The 22,591-nt window shown below is 40.4% G+C and overlaps 1 protein-coding gene across 3 annotated transcripts in view; it reads right to left on the bottom strand.

Annotated features, from left to right (window-relative positions):
* Positions 1-21,708, bottom strand: part of egln2 (egl-9 family hypoxia-inducible factor 2) — a 46,369-nt gene extending 24,661 nt beyond the window's left edge. For 2 of the 3 annotated variants that reach the window (XM_061972920.2, XM_072915004.1), the window contains exons 1-4: positions 20,963-21,271; positions 19,249-20,594; positions 5,584-5,703; positions 5,360-5,496 (exon numbers count right to left, since the gene is read on the bottom strand). In XM_061972920.2, coding sequence (XP_061828904.1) covers positions 5,360-5,496; positions 5,584-5,703; positions 19,249-20,385 — 1,394 coding nt within the window. In that variant the 5' untranslated portion in view covers positions 20,386-20,594; positions 20,963-21,271. Of the gene's footprint in view, positions 1-5,359; positions 5,497-5,583; positions 5,704-19,248; positions 20,595-20,962; positions 21,272-21,485 lie in introns of those variants that run through there. The other variant, XM_061972921.2, reaches the window with a different exon arrangement.
* Between the last annotated feature and the right edge of the window lie 883 nt (positions 21,709-22,591).

The following is a 22,591-nucleotide window of genomic DNA, read 5'->3' as shown; positions in this document are numbered from 1 at the left end:
TTCTGTGCTTGATTTCTTTTTACACTTGTGCAACAATTAAAAAAGGCTTCATGATGACAGCTTGACCCTGGAACAGATTATTTCTTGGGGAATCCAAACAAAAGTGATTGTGTTTAGAGGTTGTACTGTATTGATTAGCACGGTCATACTATGTTTTTAATCTACATTTAACACACTTACTTAAGAACTATGTAAGATGTAATAACGGTGCTTTAGTCAAAATCTATCCATCCATCCATTTTCTACCCCTTGTCCCTCTCGGGGTCGCGATGGTGCTGGAGCCTATCCCACCCTGGACAAGTCGCCACCTCGTCCCAGGGCCAACACGGATAGACAGACAACATTCACACACTAAGGCCAATTTAGTGTTGCAAATCAACCTATCCCAAAGTGCATGTCTTTGGAGGGGGGATCGAACCTAGGACCTCCGTATTGTGAGGCACACGCACTAAGCCCTGTTCCACCATGCTGCCCGCTTTACAGATGCAAATGCACCCATCTACACCTGGCTCCCTCCAACTGCTTCTCTGACATTTTTGTAGTTTTCCAGGCAAGATTCTTGAGAAATACCGAAAAATAAGTTAGAATTATAGGCTACTTCAACTTAGCGATATATCGATATACTCGATATATCGCGGGTTTGTCTCTGTGCGATATAGAAAATGACTATATGGTGATATTCGAGTATATGTTCTCATGCAGTTGCTTTTAGCTGTGGGCATTAAACTGCATGCGTTTCTCCCTCTATCTTGTCTCTCCTTCTCACAGAGACTTAAAACAAGCGCACCTTCTTACACACGTCACGTGTGCAATGTCACACGCTCCCGCAAAGCAGAGAGGTAGCGACATGGTAAAGTTAGCTGTGATGCTAGCGAAGTGGTGCGGGTGGTAATACGAGAGAGAGAAGGTGCGAATCTGGTAACAAATGGAGGAAGAATTAATTTCTAAGAAAAACAGCACGGGATCCATCGTCTGGCGGTGGTTTGGCTTCAAGCCGGAATCTGTTGAACAATTATGCGGCAAAAGAGTTGCTACTAAAAGTAGCAGCACTGCTAATTTGTAGCATCATTTGAAAAGTCACCCGCTAGAGAGTGAAGAGTGCTTCAAACTCCGCATGTCAACATCTCCGTTCGGTGCCCCACCCACAAAATGCCGAAGCAACCATTTCCACATCAACACCGTATGACATATACTATTTGATATGCAGCTCATTTTTTTTTGACAGATATTGAAATATCTTGTGTGACATCATGCACAAAAGTGCACTTTATTTGTTTTTTATAATATTGTAGTGGCTTTCTGTACAAAAAGTACACTTTAATTTAGTGTTGTTTTCATATGTCATCTTAGTGACATCATGCACAAAAGTGCACTAATACCTTGTTTTAAAATGTCTTTGACAATCTTGCACTTTCTATTTTGGAAATGACATGAATGTTTGTGCCACTGCTTAATAAATGTTTAATAAATACCCTTTTGCTTAATTGACTTAGTTGTGACTTCCCTCTCTGCATGAAAGTTTAAAATGAGCATATATTAATGAAGTATGAACAAGAATGTTTTTAATGTAGACACATAGAATCATCATACTGCTGTGATTATATGCATCAAGTGTTCATTCAAGGCTAAGCCAAAATATCGCGATATAATATCGTGTATCGTGACATGGCCTAAAAATATCGAGATATTAATAAAAGGCCATATCGCCCAGCCCTACTTCAACAAAGGCAACTAAGAAAAAGTTTAACATCTAACTTTACGAGGCAGCGTCTGATCCAGAGAGCTTAAAGAGATTATTAGCTTTCTTTTGAATGCCTTTCAGTGCTAAAAAGCAACAAGTATACAGGCTATTATGTTATTATGTCGGGTTTACTCCCTATTTGAAATAACTTTGTACATACCTACAAGAATATAGCATTACACGTATGTTGCATGATAATCTTTGTAAATAAACAATTGGCTACAATGTAGTTACGCTACAGTGTAAAGTTCCAGCGCCAATTTATCAATCTGTTATTTCACTTACCGCTTCATTTTCTCCACCATTGCCATAAATAGTAGGAATTGATAACGCCATGAAGGCCTTGTTCAAACTGCAAGTCAATTCCGAATTGTTTGCCCATATGCAATATTGTGTGAACAGTGCTATGTCTCATTTTTCATATCCAACCCAGGCCTCTTTCGTACGTGGATATAAATCGGATATATATGCGATGCCTCCTCAATGTGAACGCTCCTGCACTTAAGTCGCATTCATCCGACCAGAACGTAATAAAAAAATAAATAAGCGTAATAATCATTCGCCAAAATAGACTGTTACAAAGTAAATAGCTGACAACCGAGCAGAAAATAGGTGAAAATAATATGGTTTTGGAACTCACGTGAAAGTTTTACCACTCCTGTCTCCAACTGTCACGCACAGACACACTCTTCATTGAGCAAAATATCCCGTAAAACTACCACAGCCAAAATACTTGTCCTCTTCCTTCTTAATCTTCTACGCGCAATAATTTGGTTTAGAATAAGTTGAGTTTGATTGCACAAAATCCTTGAAATTGCCAAAAATGCACCAGTACTGAGACCGTCTAGAGTGGAAGCCATGTTTACTTCTGTAAACACTGCAGTGCGTGCGACGTCATGAAGTCATGTCGGCATGCTGGTCGGGTTGCATTCACAGTAGAAATCACTTTTTGTTTTTCAATGTCAATGGCCACTAAAAATCAGAATTGGACAACTGACCCTGCAGTGTGAACGCAGCCTTTATGAAATTATATTGTATATTGTCAAGAGTTAAAATGGCTGTCTTCAAAGTGGTTTGCACACAGGAAGAGACTTTCCCACTGTAGGCACATTGCCATGAAACACCAAAGTTAAGCGGGTTGGTTCGTGTCATGAATTTAACCAAAAACAGAGCATTTTACATTATCCAGTTTACCGTGGACATATTTACGTTGGACCTACAACCACACTACAAGAATTGAAAATGGCAGGCTGGCACAAGGCGTCAACTTGAAAACATTTATTAATTACTACCGTAGGTATAGAGATATCCGCTGACGTAACGCATGATGGCAAATTTCAAAAAGCTTGTTTGGAAAAAGGTTCAATTGTTTTACAAATGTCTCTGCAATATTTCCATAGTTTGAATTGAATTTATGAGCACTCATGCGGATCCAAAATACAGAAAAAGTTGATTTTGAATATATTATGTGTCTTTGCACGCCCCATAAATCCTAAAAAATGTGAAATCAAACCTCGAAGGCATGGCGGAAATATTTATAAAACAATCTGGCCTTCTTCCAGCCGTTTGGAATTTGAGACTTTAGTGACATATTTTGCCTTCGTTACGTCAGCGGATATTTCCATATATGGTAGAGGTTTACTCGAAGAGCTTTGCACGAGTGCGCCATTTTTATTTAGTTGTAGTCAATAAGTTCCTAGCAGACTGAATTGTACATGCATATGCATGCTAAAATCCTCCGCTGTTGCCATTTCTAATAAAAAGTAGCGTATAGTTCTAAATTCTATGTGTCAGGAGACTCGATATGGAAGCGCTAAAAACTACAACATGGCTGAAGGGGCCTTGGCCTGGAGCATGACTTGGGTATATAAATAAGACCGCCAACAAAAAGGTGCATTCTATGGAGACAGTCAGAAAGCGGCTTGAAGATTGTCTGTAAAACCAAATCTATGTAAAATTTTGACCAAAGCACCATTGTTATATGTTAAGTGGACCACAAGGAAGTGTTTTAAATGTAGAAAAATATACAGTATATAATTTGAGCCGTTCAAGACAAGCTGATGTCTTCGACAGCACAGGGTTAATGTGCACAGTTTTCTTCTCTCCTGTGGGGCAGCATTGTTTATTCCTGTCTCTTGTCTGCGCCTCAGCTGCACAAGTCCTGCAATCGAACCTTCCTCCCCTCCGACTCCCTCTGCCGCGTCTCCCCACTCAGGAAACATATACTTCCTGCCTCAGACCCCCACCTCGCCCCCAGCCAGGAGAGAAAAGGTTGTGTTGTGTACATGCAGTGTATTCAACTATGACAACGTAAATTAACATCTATTTAGGTCACACTTGTTGGAAAATATGAATGAAAAATGTTTATGAATGTTGTCATTCATCCAGGTCATTGTCATCTCAGGGCATTCAATCAATCACAACTGGACTGTTTGGTTTGTCTTAGAAGACGTTTCGCCGCTCATCCAAGTAGGCTTCATCAGTTCGTGCTCATAGACTTAGATTGGTCAGATCTAGCCCAGCGGCTGGTGCCAAACCCCAAATATTTATACTCGAAAAAACAGGAGGGTGTGCCAGGACAAGGATGGTTTCGCCCTTTGTTCTCAAAGGAGTGTTGTTTCTCCCTGAGGTGCAGGCAGACAGCTGAGTCTTGGCCTGAAGAGTTTGCCCGTCTATGCTGTGCCATGCGTCGGCTTAGTGGTTGTTTTGTTTCCCCAATACATGAATCAGTGCATTCATCATTACACTGGTTAGCATACACCAGATTGTTTTTCTGGGTGTGGGGTGTGCGGTCTTTAGGATGCACCAGTCGCTGTCACAGGGTGCTGCCTGTGTTGAAGTGTACTGGGATGTTGTTTTGGTTAATAATTCTTCTGAGTTCCTCAGATAGACTTGATACATATGTAATGACAATATTTTTGCGTCTGTTACATTTTTCCTCCTTTTCCAATCTGTTCTTGTTATTTCTGGAACAGGATGCACTTTTCACAAACGACCAGCTGGAGTAACCACAGGTTTTGAGGGCTTCCCTCAAATGCCTATGCGCTCTTCTTTGGCCTGTGGGCTGGTAGGAACGTTATCAGCTCTGTGTTGTAAGGTTCTGATAATGCCCAGTATGTGTTCTAGTGGGTGGTGTGAGTCAAAAGGTAGGTGTTGGTCGGTATGTGCGGGTTTTCGCTAAACCCATTGAGGCCCCGGTTTACATTTGTGCTATTTGTTTACAACTGAATGGAATGCTTACGTGGGGGATGCCAACTATTTTGGACTGGTAGTAGTCGATCTACAGCGATCGTTTTGCCACACAATACCTCAATGCTAACGAGGGGAATTTACACTTCAACGACTGTCATTGACTTTGACAGTTAAGATTGCTTGTTTGCATAAAAACAGTTGTTTTTCTCACTATGATAGGGCGAAACCAGCCTTGTCTAGGCACACCGTCCTGGTTTTTGGAGTATACATATTTCGGGTTTTGGCACCAGCCCCTGGACTAGATCTGACCAATTTAAGTCTATGAGCACGAACCTACTCGGATGAACGGCAAAACGTCTTCTAAGACAAATCAAACAGTCCAGCTGCAATCAAGGCAAAAAAAAAATATATATGGGGTAAGCTCACCGAGTAGCAAAGGCTGGTTTGACTTCGTGTGGGTTCCGGCGGTCGGACCAGAAGATTAGCAGTCGATCAAACAAGGGTTCAATGTTTGCAACCACATTTTTGCCTTCAGGGTAGATCTGCAGCAACCCTCCTTGCATCTGTGATAACACAACAATGACACACACACGACACCTTTATTTAAGCTCCTATACACATAGCAGCAACAATAACATGTATTATCGTACCTTGACGTCCCAGTTCTTGTTCAGATAGTAGATACACGTAATGCAGCGTCCATCGCCATTAGGGTTATCCACATGACGGACATAACCGGCACCGTTACCTGGGTAACAAGCAACCATGGCCTGAAACAGAGGGATGAACAGGATTTGTTGCTGTGTTTGTAATCAGTAAAATTAAATACAAATAGGCTTTGAATGTACCAGGCATTGTGCAAGGGATGGACGGTAGGACGTTCAGCTAACATATAATTAATAAATGACAATGTTAATCAAATTGTTTGGGGTGCTCCAAAAAAATGGATTTACATCCGACTTGCAATTTTTTTAAATTCTGATTCTAAATCCATTCCAAGTTTTCGAGAATCAATTATCAGTAAATAATTATTGTTTTTTTTGCATTTTTTAAGAATACAATTTTGGAACAAAAATATTTAAAAACTATTATTGATATCATTATTGTTGATACTGTTGCTTTTATAAAATTTTGGTTTTCCTTTTTTAGTACTGTATTTAGTAAGGGTGTAACGGTACACAAAAATTTCGGTTCGGTACATACCTCGGTTTAGAGGTCATGGTTCGGTTAATTTTCGGTACAGTAAGAAAACAACAAAATATTATATATTTTTTGGGTTATTTATTTACCAAATTTGCAAAATCATCCACCAAAAATATTTTTCTTAGTGGAATATTTGATGTGAAGTAATCGGAACCTTAGATAGGTCAATAATTCATAATAACATTGATTTTGATTCAATATTATGTTTTGAGCAATGACAGTTTGAAAGAAAAAAAAACAGCTTTGTTTTATTAGTCAACATTGCAACTTTTTCTAAATTACATTTAACCTTTAAGCTTTTTTATTTCACTTTTGCTATGTTTCTGTTTATTTTAATAGTATTTTTAGAATGTGCCGTGGGCCTTTAAAACATTAGCTGTGGGCCGCAAATGGCCTCTGGGGCACACTTTTGACACCCCTGCTATAGATAATAAAAAATGTAATCTGATAAATCTATCGATAAAAAGCAAAGCCTGGCGACGCATGCGTGTTTATCATAACTATCTCGCTCTCTCTGCCCCTCCCTCACGAATGCTGCTGCGCGCACAATTTGTTTTGTTTTTAACCCCTTCTTAACCCTGAACGTACATTGAAAATACACGCAACCCTAATTAAAAAATGCTGGACATTTGAGGCATTTAAGAAACTCCGTCTGGAAAGCCCCGCAAAAGAGGACATGTCCGGGGAAAAGAGGACGTATGGTCAGTCTATCGTAGCCCCGTCACTGCTAGCATGCCATGTGTTGTGCCTTGGTGTGCATTGTTTACACAATGTGCGGTACGCTACTTAATATGTCCGTGTGGAAACCCATTCGGTACACCTCCGAACCGAACCCCCGTACCGAAACGGTTCAATACAAATGCACGTACCGTTACACCCCTGGTATTTAGTTAGTATTGCATTTGTATGTTTTCTCAGTTGCTTTGTAAGTTGATATCCTAAGTATTGTAAAGCTGGAATTGGGTTGAAGTTGCTCTATTTTCTTTTATTAGACTGACTAACAGTCTGTGATTTTTGTGGCTAATGTTTCTCGGCTAACACGGTACGCATAAGTCAGCAGCCAAGAGGTGTTTGGAAAAGGTTTTTATTATAATTTACATACCACATAGTACATTAAAAGAATCGATTCTGAATCGAGAATCGATTCTGAATCGAATCATCACCCCAAGAATCGGAATAGTAACATTTTTGATTACAGCTCATTGAGATACCCAGTGGTTTCCCACGGTACCAAAAGCACATAAATATGTGGAAGTTCAGCAGCTGGTCAACACTGTGATCTAAAGATTGAGTATCCACAATCACAACAATGGTCTCGCGCTGGTATTTCCCCCACTTGACGCCTGTGTGCTCAAAGCTGTGAGGTGGGTGGTGAAGTAAGTCAGAGCATATTTTATGCCAAAAGCCTCTGCAATGACATTAAACTGTGCTATTGAGGTGTAAGAGTGACATCAGGGCAGGGCTAAGTAAACATGATCATATGTCATAAGTTGCGTAAACAGCCTTCAAAACACGTCCACTGACTAGGCAGGAAACAGCTACAGGAGATTGCTATCGTGATTGACAGCAAGAAAAGATACTAGATAATGATAGCCAGCAGTAGTGCCGTCATTTTAAGGGCCGACAGTCAGGTGCCTGATTGTAGTGCGACGCTGTGGAACTACCGCCATAATTTGGGAGTAAAAAAAAAATTGAGTTCAGCAGTTGGAGCGATCTTTACCTCAACCCCACTGACTGTGTGAACATCTTGGGCATGCTGGTCATTAGCGTGACCTCCACAAGAATGCTTGCTGAGGAATGGAAAGCCATACCACAGCAGCGTGTGACCAGCTTGAGGGGACGTTGGCAGACTATGTATGGTTCTTCCACATGACCATTGGTTAAAACGTTACAATTGTAAAATTGTGAACATGCCTTCCTCGTCTACTGATAAGACAATAGCTAGCAGCAACAGCAGAATAAAGTATTTGGCGTTGGTGGGTGCTGTTAGAGGGTACAATTAACTATGTAGACAACCCCATTCTTCTCTACAATTGTTAAACCAAATAAATATTCTATCATCTTGACTATTTATAATATTCCAGGTGGCAATATTGGTTCATCCCCGCATCACCTCATCTGAGTTCCGTCACACTCATTCATGACTAACCGGTTCCGCACTGCCCCAGTATTGATTGTCTTACAACTGGAGTTTCCACCCTCAGGAAATCAAGAGCTTGCTCACACTGATTTCCACTGCCACCCGTCCCCGTGGTTCCTTCTGACTAATGACAGTGGCCTTACCCCACCTACATGGTTCGTCATTCACAGCTAAGTGACCTGGGAGTAAATCCTGACTATCGTGCTGCGAGGAAATAATGCTTCAAAAAAGCACAAGTCATGCTGAATTATCATGTTGTACTTGGTTCAAATGGTACATACACATATGCATTTTTTGTGTACTTTATGAATAATAAGGTAAACAGAACCAGTATGCTATGGAGTATAATTAGCACCTTCAGGAATTCCCTGGGCTTTTTTGTACGATTGTTGCGGCCAAAATGCCTGATTTTAACGCAGCTTTTTAACGAAGTTGTTGCAAAAGCTGCTGTTTTAAGTGTTATTTGTGGAGCTGCAACGATTAATCGATTAATTCGATTAGACGAAAGCTTTGATTTATACACTGTTGCTTTGATTAATCGTTCAATGAGTGTAGCTAAAAAATAGATTAAATTGTTATGGCAAGCAGAAAAATCTAACCTAGTTAAATTACACATTGAGGTTATTTAAAGTGTGTTTTGTACGGTAACTCAATCGATCAAACTAATCAATAGATTACCGATTACTAAAATAATCGATAGTTGCAGCCCTATTCATTTGTAACTGTCACACACTGTATGAGTGGTCACAATAAGTCATGTATTAGAGAGCCTTTGTACAAGTATTTAGTTCAGTTGTATCTGCACTTTACCAATAGGAGAAAAAAGGGGGAACCCATAAGAGCTATCTATAGCGTAGATTTTTTTATTGGTAAATGAGAGGCAATGAGATATTGTCATTGTTGACATCTCTGTCAACATAAACAAGGAAGTGGAGCACGTGGGTCATCTTTCCAGGGACAAATTTGATTGGATGGACAGTTTACGTGTGCGTTGCTCAGGGATACATTTGAATGGCAAAAACGACAACGATTGGCTAAAACGTGCAGGGAAATTGAAGGGATTAGAAAATGTTGCAAGGTTGAGATTGTGGGGATTGATTGAAATTGTGTGAATTGGTGCGATTGAAAAATCGCAATCTCCTGGAGATTCTGTATAATGAGGTTATGTTAAAAGGTTAGGTTAAGGAGGTTACTTTCACAACAGGGAAATGAGCTCACAACTAATTTGTTATTTTTTACAAAGCTAATGCATTTGCTGGGGAACCTTAATTCTTAAATGGATTAAAGATCGTAAAATATAGAGGCTCGTGAGTTAGGTTTATGCCATCATAAGCTAAATGTTTTTACTAGGGCTGTCAAAAATAATGAGTTTACTGCAAATCACAAAAATTTGCATTATCACGCAATTTATTTTGACCATACATGCTACTTTACCTTAACTCCGAATGGTTACCTGAAAAGCGGAGAAAGTTGTTTAACGGTCAGTGATCAGATCAATGTATACACCAGTGCAAAGATGAGTGAGGAGACTCTGGTTAGTATGGATGTGAATCTTTGGGCACCTATTCGATTAGATTTGATTCCTATTCCTGGAGTAAGGTTTCGATTCAGAATTGATTCAACACAATTCTTGATTCAACACGATTCTCGCAATGTATTATTTTGGTATAATAATTATAATTAAACTTTTTTTTAAAAAACAGGTTAGAAAAGATTATTCTGGTTGCATTAAAAAGACCTAAAATGAGAAAGAAAAAATATATATAAAAAAATAATAATACACACACAAAAACACACAGTATATATATATATATATATATATATATATATATATATATATATATATGGTTTTTTTTATCGATTTTTGAAAAATATGAATTGGTTTAGAATCGAGATGAATAGAATCGCAATTCAGATGTGAAACGATTTTATGTGCAACCCTATTGGTTAGCACTACTGTTCAATTAATGCAAAACTGTGATCCATAACCGCACTTCGATCAACACCTGACACAGTGATGCTGCTCATTTTCTTGAGAAGCAGTTAGCGTGCTGATTGCTAGCCATTTTGTATCCTAACGTGGACACAATTTATTTAAACACTTTGAACAAAAATTATATGAATCTTAGGACGCCAAAACAATATTTAATGTTTCTTATACCAAGAAAAGTATATTGTTTGTCTCTTATTTATGCATTTGTTTGTTTAAAAAATAAAACTTGGTTAGAAATGTTTTGTGTCTGTATAAGTACTTTTTGAGCACATTCAACAATATCCTTATAGTGATAACTGTGATACTTTTGATCACAATAATTGTCATATTAAAATTGTATATCCTTTCAATGTATACCATTTAAAGATGGCTTTTCTGTGATACAAAAGTGATGATTTTGACTGAGCACAAAGGACTGTAAATTAAAGTGACATTTTTTTTTCAAGTTTGCAACAATTTTAAACATTATCACAATTTCAGAATGGTCAAAACCATTAAAAATCAGTTCCCAGTGGCTTATTATATTTTTCGAAGTTTTTTTCTAAATTTTACCCATCACGCAATATCCCTAAAAAAAGCTTCAAAGTGCCTGATTTTAACCATCGTTATAAACACCAGTCCATTTTCCTGTGACGTCACATAGTGAAGCCAACACAAACAAACATGGCGGAAAGAACTGCAAGCTATAGCGACATTAACTCGGATTCAGACTCGGATTTCAGCGGCTTAAGCGATTCAACAGATTACGAATGTATTGAAACGGATGGTTGTAGTGTGGAGGCAGGTAGCGAAAACGAAATTGAAGAAGAAACTGAAGCTATTGAGCCATATCGGTTTGAACCGTATGCAAGCAAAACCGACGAAAACAACACGACAGCCAGCGACACGGGAGAAAGCGAGGACGAATTCGGCGATCGCCTTCTAACCAACAATTTGTATGTGTTTGTTTGGCATTAAAGGAAACTAACAACTATGAACTAGGTTTACAGCATATGAAATACATATGGCAACAACATGCACTTGAGAGTGCAGACAGCCCAATTTTTATCAATTAATATATTCTGTAGACATACCCTCACCCGCGCTCTTTTCCTGAAAGCTGATCTGTCCAGTTTTGGAGTTGATGTCAGCAGGCCAGGGAAGCTAGGGTCGATAGCTCGCTCGTCTGCGGGAACAAACTGCCGCCATTGCTTGCCGTGCTACCGAGGTCCTTTGTCCCTGAATTGCTCACACACTGCGGCAGATTCAATGGGGGTCTGGCGGCAGATTTCTTTGACTTTATCGTTGGAAATGCATCTGCTTTGAGTGTCGCAGGATATCCACACATTCTTGCCATCTCTGTCGTAGCATAGCTTTCGCCGGTAAAGTGTGCGGAACAAACGTCCAATTTCTTGCCACTTTCGCATCTTTGGGCCACTGGTGCAACTTGAATCCGTCCCTGTTCGTGTTGTTACACCCTCCGACAACACACCGACGAGGCATGATGTCTCCAAGATACAGAAAACAGTCGAAAAAAACGGAAAATAACAGAGCTGATTTGACTCGGTGTTTGAGAAAATGGCGGATTGCTTCCCGATGTGACGCCACTTTGTGACGTCATCGCTCCGAGAGCGAATATTAGAAAGGCGTTTAATTCGCCAAAATTCACCCATTTAGAGTTCGTAAATCGGTTAAAAAAATATATGGTCTTTTTTCTGCAACATCAAGGTATATATTGACGCTTACATAGGTCTGGTGATAATGTTCCCCTTTAACAACACTGTAATCAAGCACAATTAACATGCAGTTCGCCACCAGACAGCTCAGCCCTCGCCTGCAGCATAAACACACAGATACCCACATACAGTACATTAAATAATACATAATATACCAGCGCTTACATATATGTAAAATAAAAATATGGTATTTGATTTAAAGTAAACAAAAGTATTAGAGAAAACATGTAAATTAGTCCCTTATTTCATAAATGTCTGTGACAGGAGGCAGACACATACACCGAGTTACACGGCGTGACACAGCATGCCGCGATCCTATCTACGGCCCTCTGGTTTTGTCACATCTCTGCTGACATCAGTGCCCACAGTAAATTAAAGTCTAATTGGCATCCAGCAACCTGCATGCCCGACAGACACCAGCATTAATACCTAACATGTGCCACACTGCCTGACCCGACCTGGTGACAGTTGGGCAGGCAGAACAGGCTGTTCTGCACAAAAACTCCACCGTCGCAAGTATGTTTTGATAAGCAGCTTGATGGTATATTATGTGACGAATGATAATTGGATATGCAGTATAGGATGATGACAAGTAATGTCAAAGTGTATGGAAAATTCTGGCGTGACAATGAAATCCATGTTCAATTTTAAAATAAAATGTCGCTTGCAGCTGAGATAGGCTCCAGCACCCCCCATGACCCCGAAAGGGATAAGCGGTAGACAATGGCTGGATGGATGTTTATTATTGTGGTTTTTATTGGTGTAGAATTGCACTGCACCATACTGACAGGTGCCTTTGACATTTTGATTAATTTATTTAGCTACATGAGAGGGGCATGTAAGAAGGTATGGACCTCGTGTGGTTTATTTTAGTCATGCAAGTATAAAAAGTATACATTTTGGGGATGTCAGAGCCATAGTGAAGGCAGTTTTAGAGAATAGGCATGGGATTTTATGTAAATTAGATATGACTAATAGTTTTATGTAACAGCAAATTAAATAATGTCCTATCATGTCACTTTACCTTCCTACTTCACAAGACATCATGGCTCATTATTTGGCAAAAAAATATACTTTTATGAGTACTGCAACAGATAAATATTGGTACAATTCTGGCTGAATGTAAGGAAAACCTCCAGTTCTAGCTCTTTTTTCCCTATTCTCTAGATTATCTGAAAGAAATGAGTTCATAACAAAAAAAAAATGTTGGAGGTTATGCAACAGCTTTAAGTGTATAGTTACTACCCGCTGCAGTCTGCGTGATGGCACTACTGAGCACGTGGAAGGGCATCTGAGGATATGCTGCTGCGACAGACGCTCACATAACAGCTAAGATTGTGCTGCATGGCTGCCGCTAACTAGATAACTGAACACGCTGCAGAACTACGTACACTATAATTTGTACACTATTAGATCAACACAATCAACAAACTCCACCCTGCTTACGAATGAAAACCAGGGCATTTATTGTAGATATGAACCTTCTGCTGCTGCTGAGCTGTTACTCCTGTTACCTGGGAACAGCTATACCCTCCTCATCTTTTCTGAGCGCCATCTCAGCGCTGGGCCTGTTACCAAGGAAACAGCTTGAAAAAAAATGTGGTCCAAGTACCAAAAAAGGGGGTTGATTTAATAATTTAGCTGTGATGTAAAGAAGCCAAAAAATGAGGTGAGTTGCGGAAACATTAAAAGGTAGTTTAAAAATTAACTGTTGTTGAATACTCTGTGACCTTGTGTCCCGTCGTAACCCCCTCCTCTTTCCTATCACTTCCTCTCTTACTCACACAATCTCTATCTATTGCGAGACTGCCTCTTGCAATATTCTTTCCTGCCCTGCAAGGACATTGCGTACAGAACCTGGGAAACTTGGCAATGCACCGACGCTGTCGAAGGTTATCAGTTATGCAAAACAGATTCTGTAAAAACAAAACAACAAAAAAAGCAGGCTTTGCTACAAATCTTAAAACGAAGCGTGGCGTTCTGCCAACTATCTGTTTGATCAACTTGTTTTTCCGTCAGCAAATAAGCTGATGTTGCGGTATATATGTGACTGTACTGCAAGCTAGGTCTGGACGATTAGGGCAAAAATAATAATCCCAATTATTTTTGACTGATTTTGAAATCACAATTAAAAACACGATTATTCATAATTTGAAAACATGAGTATTTATTGTAGGACTAAAACTCAACTTAAAATGTAATTTAAAAGAAACAACCACACATAAATTGGGATCAAATAGACAAGTAAAATAATAATAGTAACAACAATAAATTAAAATAGCAATAACAATATCCATCCATCCATCCATTTTCTACCGTTTATCCCTTTCGGGATCGCGGGGGGTGGTGAAGCCTATCTCACCTACAATCGGGCGGAAGGTGGGGTACTCCATGGACAAGTCGCCACCTCATCGCAGGGCCAACACAGATAGACAGACAACATTCACACTCACATTCACACACTAGGGACAATTTAGTGTTGCCAACCAACCTATCCCCAGGTGCATGTTTTTAGAAGTAGGAGGAAGCCTTAGTACCCGGAGTGAACCCACGCAGTCACGGGGAGAACATGCAAACTCCACACAGAAAGATCCCGAGCGCAGGATCGAACCCAGGACCTTCGTATTGTGAGGCAGACGCATGAAAAAACAAAATTCACTATTACCAATTAAATGCTTTGAATTTAGTTTTTTACCGTTTACACTTATTTTTCCACCCTTGTGTGTGGTTTATGTGCCATAAATAAAATTTTTAAAAATGTTCGATAAATTAATATAAAAATTCTCACATTTATTGGTGCAATACATCATTGGACAAATTTGACTAGTATCTTAGGCAAACCATAATAATGTATCAGTAAGTGCTTTAAGTACATTATCCTTGTGTATGGTACTTTTTTAAATCTTTATTTTGTTGGCGCAGTCAGACCAGATGTTGCACACAGCACTGTTATTGGGAAGGGAGGAAGTTTGTGGTTGTTCCAAACTCCCAAGCATGACGTGTAAGGTGATGACTTGAGGCTGTAAAAAAAAAAAAAAAAAAAAAAAAGAGAGAGAGCCTCTCAAGTTGTTTACAACAACACAAGCAAATGAGATGTGTTGTGGGTTTATGGATTGTTCTTGTTAACCTTAGCTTCCTAGTTTAGTCAGTGTGTAAAGTGGCTGTGTCGACATTGCTTAGTACAGGACGGGGCGGATGAGTGCTTTGAGGATGAATGAGCGGTACTCGACACATTCTTTTTCCAAAGAAATGTTCCTTCTCCTCACAATGACAACATTTCAGTCACACACGGACTCGGTTTTATTGGCCAATTCTATGATTCTGTCCGCGGTTACGTTAACGCAGAAATCATACAGCCAAACTTGTTTTGTTGAATTTAGTGATTACTGGCTCGGCATACAAGTGCTGTGTTAAATAAAAAGTAACAACCATGATTAGATCCCAAACTTCTAAATAACATGGTCTTTTTTTACTTATACGTTTCACTGTTTCAAGCTCAGGAATTTGCATACATGTTACGCGGCCCATTGATCGTTTTTTTAGATGGTAATATTTTTGTGATCGTAAAAACACAAAATCAAAAATCGAGATTAAAATGTGTTTAACTGTCCAGCCTCACTGCTAACATAGTTATGCTAGTTTTGCTAATGTGTGTGTCCTCTTGTCCCACTTCTGAATGTTACGTCATATCTGATATTTGGCATCTATTACATTGGACAAATGCAGAGTTATATATAGGTAAAAAGTGGATAAAGTGCACAACAGCGCTAATTGGAGCCACACACTGCCTGGGACAGGTGCTTTCAAACACAGGTCATTAGGAGAGTTCCCAGCTCACTAAAAACATGTTTAAACTGTCTACATTTTAGACAACACACTTCCAATACACTATTGCGGGACCTCTGTGACTCAAAATTGTGGAAAAAACGTATATGGGACCTTGAAGATACTGAATAAATCATGTATATAAAAATGGAACTGTCATGTACTGCAAAATTCACTCTCCCCCTTTGCCTGGGGGGAGAGCGAAGGTCACCAACAGGAGGCTGGTGCTGTCTAAACATGGCCTCAGTCTTACATAAATGGCGAGACAGAGGGTAAGGGCAAGGTGCTATGACTGGGGTGAACAAGGTTTTCGGACCTTGTTCAGGACCATTGTCGACATCAACAAGTGAGAAGTTTGGAAATGACTTGAAATTATTTTCCTATGAGGCATGTTATTGACGATTGCGTGATATGCATTGATTGTGTACAGCCGGGGTCACCAACGCGGTGCCCGCGGGCACCAGGTAGCCCGAAAGGACCAGATGAGTAGCCCGCTGGCCTGTTCTAAAAATAGCTCAAATAGCAGCACTTACCAGTGAGCTGCCTCTATTTTTTAAATTGTATTTATTTACTAGCAAGCTGGTCTTGCTTTGCTCGACATTTTTAATTCTAAGAGAGACAAAACTCAAATAGAATTTGAAAATCCAAGAAAATATTTTAAAGACTTGGTCTTCACTAACTGACAAAGAAACAGATAACAGATTTGGTGTCCAGTTCAAAGTGTGACATGATTTATTTAAAAATTTGAGAGTTGACTTTTGTATTTTACATGAGTTATTATTTGTACAAACATGGTGCAAAGTAATTCATGATTTGTTAAAAAATGTTAGTGGCTAGCTAGTTAAAATGGGATATTGTGATTTCACAAGACTGTCTTAGAAGTGATAATTTGAAAATGTTCAATTTAAAAAATGTGCACTTAGAGAAAATATAAAAATAAAGTGTTGCATATTGATATTTATCTGTTTCTATATATATATATATTTATTGTGAGAAATCATTAAGATGATCAGTGTTTCCACAAAGATAAATATCACTAATTATTAATAATAACATAGAGTTAAAGGTAAATTGAGCAAATTGGCTATTTCTGGCAATTTATTTAAGTGTGTATCAAACTGGTAGCCCTTCGCATTAATCAGTACCCAAGAAGTAGTTCTTGGTTTCAAAAAGGTTGGTGACCCCTGGTATACAGTATGTGTTATATTATAACTAACACATTGAGCAGCAGACCATGACGCTTCATTTTTTAAAACAGGGGTAAAAGACATACAGCCTCTGGGACAAAACCAGCCAACTGGGGCGGGGTTCTAGTCGGCCCAGTGGATTAATATGCTGCATCATCCACTTGGGGGCACACTGTGTTAGTCAGAGAGAGGCACTGTTGTAATTAGGGTAGAAGAAGAAGCACAATTCTGGCACTTTGACTGAACAACACATGACAGTAAAGCACCTTTTGCTAATTAAGGCACAGACTCTTACTTTCTACTCGCCTACACACTGCATTAGCCAAAATGTCTGTCAGAAAACACAAACATTACGGTAATGTGAAACCTGTGTGATTGGTGTGTCATCAGCAAGTGGAAAATAATATTGCTTGGATTTACATGACGTCACGTCCAGCTCATTAAATATACGTTTAGCCTTTCTTGAAAAAAAAACGCCCTACGTGTGCGTTGTTTTCGGCTGTAAGAACCATTCAAATCGCGAAAAGGATAAATGTTTCTTCAGAGTTCCACGAGAGGTAATCAAGAAGGGCGGAAGAGTGCAAGATTAGACGAAAACTAATGAGAAGTGGCATGCACTCCAGTCAAAGGGTGGAGAGTCTGAGAACCATTGCATTAAAAGTTTGATATATTTCTAAAATACATTAATAGTTTGGTATTTCCCATTGAAGTATTATCAAAGGTAAATTTACGTCTTGACTCTTGTTCATTTTGTACACAAATGTGTCAGAGTACATATGCCAACAGGACAAAAATCAAATATGGTGATGATTCAGTAATTGTTAGTTTGTTAAATGGATATGCAGTCACGGGTTGCAGCTGTCGGATGCTATATCGTTGCGGTTTTAGTTTGTTTGGAGGACATGTCCTCGCAATACATGAAGTAAAATTAGGAAATGCAACCTTACCCGAGCAAAAACGTTGCATATTTATCCGTGAGAGTCTTGATACCAATTTCCTTTACCCAGTCACACACAAAGAAGTTCTAGAACCTGTTTCCATGTGTTCATCCGTCTGAAGCACAAGATAGTTTGATATGTCTGGGAACTCCATTGACGGGATAATCCTTGATATCACTCAACAACTCTTTTTTTTTTTAGAAAGTTGCCTAGTTGGATTTTTTTGCTCGTATCTGCTTTTTGCCCGTTGCGTACTCAGTTTATGGCTGCTTGCTGCACAACAACCAGCTTGGCTTGGTTGACCACCGTTTTTGCTCACTTCCGCGAAGAAATCACGTGACAGAATACAAGCAATATTATAAAATAATGTAATTTTCGGCATCACCATGTAATTAAGGTAAATTACAAAACGCTACACTTGTTCATTTTTTTATGGTAACATTCTGGCGACTGAGCTACTAGTCGTTTTTACCGCAAAATCTACGGCCATTTTTACAGTGAATTAATTACTGTTGATAAAAATAGTCCTTTTTTTTTTTTTTTTAAATACAATACTAGCAGCTTTTTACTTTTTTTTTTTTTTTTTTACAGTGCACAACTGAGACTAAACAGGATGCACTCTCTATATTTTTTATTTCCAAATACCTAAAAAAAAATTTGGGGTGAAAAGACTAAATAAATCGGGTTTTGTAAATGGATATATATCATTAAATATGAATATTTTCTCATGTACTTGTTTGCATGAAAACCAGGCAACATGGACTTATTTAAAAAGTACAGTGATTAGGTTATGATTGTACTGATGCGGCCCACTCGACAATTAATTATGTGGCCCCAGAACCAAAATGAGTTTGACACCCCTGCTTTAAAACATTAGCGAACATGGTACACTGTCAGAAGTAGGAGTGCAGTACACTGTCCCTCATGGCACAATTGACACTTACCATAGGGTAAATTAAATACTAAAAAAAAGGTACTTTAACTTTAGCTTTTTTAGCAAAACTACTGAACTTTATAGCTTCTGTATTTTTTATTAAAGCTTTATAATTAGTCTTTAAGGGACATTAATTGTTTCCTTCTGACAACATAGTAGAATGTTTGCATGTTCGAAGTGAAGGGGAAGAATTGCTTTTAAAGCCAAAAGAGATACAGTAGCTAAGCGATTTTTAGGGAGATATAGCTCCACATGCATTTTTCCTGTGGGTGCCAAAGTGATGAGGGCAGCTGTAGGGGCAGGCCTAAACGTAAGGCAGAATAAATAAAATCCTGCTTCATAGGGAAGGGGAGTAAATATAAGGGCTCACAAAGTCTCACCTTCGTCCGTCCGTTAATGACGCAGTCCCCCAGCTGTCCGTTGGCCGCGCTGTGCATGACAGCTTCATCAATATGGGTCATCAGCGTCCCGATGTTCTTACATCCAGTCTCATGTCCTTCCACCCAGGCAATCTGGTCGCCCCGGATGCTTCGAGAGGGAATGCCTTTTTGGCTCACCAGCTGTCCGCCCCGGAATTTCCCGCTTTGGTTTAAGACTTCGACCTCCTCCAAGACCCGCTCGCCCAGCGTACAGCCGAGGAAGTCGTCTTTCACAAATATGCCGTAGTACTTCATGCAGGGCACGATGTACTGCAGGGCGATGTGTTCCGCCGACCAGCCGGCCGCCTCTGGAGGGGACAAAGTCAGGATGCCGTTTTCCTCCAAGGGGGAGGTCTGACCGTGCAGGCCGGGGGTTGCCACCTGATATATGTTGTGTTGGATACTCGGGGGGAGCGCAGGGGTGAGGGGTGTCTGGGGAGCGACACAAGGACTGGAAATCACCTGGTTACCATAGCAACTTTTACTGCAGTCGGCAGTCACCCTGGAACATTTGTGAGCAATACTTCCATCGGCCAACCTCCTCCGCTTCAAGTCAGACTCCCCTATGGCAAAAACTGAATCTTCTGAACAGCTTAAATCTAGTGTCTCAGATCCCAAGTCCCGGTTCTCTCCACCTCTCCTTTTAAGTTGTCTGGCTCTAAGTTCATTGTTGGTCCTCCTCATCAAAACAGGGTCCCCATTCTCCACTAGACAGGCTCTGCTGCTCAGGGGGTACACGGGGGTCCCTGCTGTGCACTTTATCTGCGCTTGGTTTGGTGTATGAGCTAACGCACCTGGTGGGCTCCCCTCCATAGACGGAGATGCGACATCACCGTTGTAGAGCGGCGCGCCGGTTCTGCATTGTTTCGTCGGGGTCGTGAGTCCAGGGGGGTCGGCTAGACTTGCGAGAAAATCTTCAGTGTTCGGACCCCCGATTGCTGGCCCGCACAAACCATTGAGCCCCATGTCCGCCGGGTAAGTGTACACAATTTCTACCGGTGGACAGGCAAGCTGCTGTCCGCTGATCCTTTTATCCTGAGGCGCTGAAGCTGTGACTGATCTCGGCTTTAAAAGGTCCTCCAGCCCCCAACGCTCCATTTCATCTCATCATGCGCCGTAGGATGTGCACGTAGCCCACGTCCGCGCTTCATCTTCTTGCCGAGCCGCTGGGTGCCGTGACGGAAAGGAGCTCTGTTGCAACCACTTTCAGGTCCGACTTTTGTTTGTCCTTCACAAGCATCCCTCCACCTCCAAGCTGTCTGGTGGCGTGCACTATTGTAGAAACATTTTGAGGTTGAGTTGGGTGTCTGCGAAAAGGTAAATGAGACACTTTAGAGAGACTATTAATAGCACAAGGCAGGTCACTTGACAGAGAGCAGGGTAGAAAAAAATGCTGCGTTTTATTTACCTTAAAATGTAGTTGAGAGCTATCTGTCGTGCACAATTAGAAGCTTGATACAGCACACTAACAAACTGTCAGAAAAGCTTCTTAGACTTGTGAATTGGTTAAAATAGCTAATCTTTAAAAATATATTCTAGTTAGATGTATGAAGCAAAGCCTCTCATCAACTCAATAGCATCTTTTTTTAATCATCATTATTATTTTGGAAGAAGAAAATTCACGTTAGCAGCTAAGGATTCAGTGCAGAAAGAGTTCAATTGGAGGATGACTTACGGCAGCCCACAGCAATGCAAATCCACTCCTGAGCGTACGTGACAGGCTGCGTGTACGCGTGTTATTTCCGGGATTGTCTTCCCCCTCTGTGCGCGTCCCACGCAGCGTCTAAATGCATTTTAAAACACACACACTATAGGAGATGATGGAGGAAGGGGAGCCAGAGCCAGCCTGGCAAAGGGAAGATGCTCCTCCGACGGTCCTCCTCCTTCTTTCTGTATACTCTGTGTTGTGTCGACGTGAAGTGGACCCAATGCCGCCCTCTTCCCTGCCCCCCACTCCCCACTCCCACGTCCACTCCCTCCTGTCACTAACGTGCCTTCCGACCACGTGACCACATGCTACTTTAAAATAAGAGTGCTGCCTGAAAAAAAACACATCTCAGTACACGTAAAACTAACTAATTAAACAAGTTATCGTCATAATAATGTTGTATTCATTGTTTATATTACCAGTTACTTTAAAAAAAAAAGTGTCATGAGCACGTTAGCTAGGTTACAAACAAGGGAAGTATAATACTCACATTTCTTATGTGCTTTGCTTGACAATCCCATTTCGAAGTAGTCTTGTCCAATGTTGTAATTATAACAAACAACAAAAATCATCAATTGTTTATTAAAAAAAAAACAAAAAAACACGTAAATATCGAATGCTGGCTAGCGAAGTAAAGCGACGCTATTTGTCGCGAAATCATCACGTGGTCACAAATCACGTGACTCAGTCTTAACCGCCCGATTGGCCAATTAAAAATAGCCGATAAGAGCCACGCCCACTTGGCTGTTTGAACGACAAACTGGAGAACTCGAAAACGTCCATCCATCCATCCATTTCTACCACTGGTCCCTTTTGGGGTGTGTTGATATAATTATCACCTCTAAAGGCTTAGTGGCCACATGCGTGGACAGCCCCTTTTAGCTCTTATTTAGGGACGGTACAGCTCAGTTGGTAGAGTGGCCGTGCCAGCAACTTGAGGGTTCCAGATTCGATCCCCGCTTCTGCCATCCTAGTCACTGCCGTTGTGTCCTTGAGCAAGACACTTTACTAGGGGTGTGGGAAAAAATCGATTCGAATTCAAATTCTCACGATTTTTCAAAAATCTATTTAAAAAAAATATATATATATAATCAATCCAACAAAACATCCATCCATCCATCCATTTTCTACCGCTTATTCCCTTCGGGGTCGCGGGGGGCGCTGGAGCCTATCTCAGCTACAATCGGGCGGAAGGCGGGGTACACCCTGGACAAGTCGCCACCTCATCGCAGGGCCAACACAGATAGACAGACAACATTCACACTCACATTCACACACTAGGGCCAATTTAGTGTTCCCAATCAACTTATCCCCAGGTGCATGTCTTTGGAAGTGGGAGGAAGCCGGAGTACCCGGAGAGAACCCACGCAGTCACGGGGAGAACATGCAAACTCCACACAGAAAGATCCAGAGCACGGGATTGAACCCAAGACTACTCAGGACCTTCGTATTGTGAGGCAGATGCACTAACCCCTCTTCCACCGTGCTGCCCTCCAACAAAAAACAAAAAAAACAAAAAAAAAAACAATACACAGCAATACCATAACAACGCAATATAATTCCAAAACCAAACCCGACCCAGCAACACTGAACAGC

This window comes from Nerophis lumbriciformis, linkage group LG17 (genome assembly GCF_033978685.3).
Source record: "Nerophis lumbriciformis linkage group LG17, RoL_Nlum_v2.1, whole genome shotgun sequence".
NCBI lineage: Eukaryota > Metazoa > Chordata > Actinopteri > Syngnathiformes > Syngnathidae > Nerophis > Nerophis lumbriciformis.
This window is presented reverse-complemented; position numbering and strand designations above follow the sequence as displayed.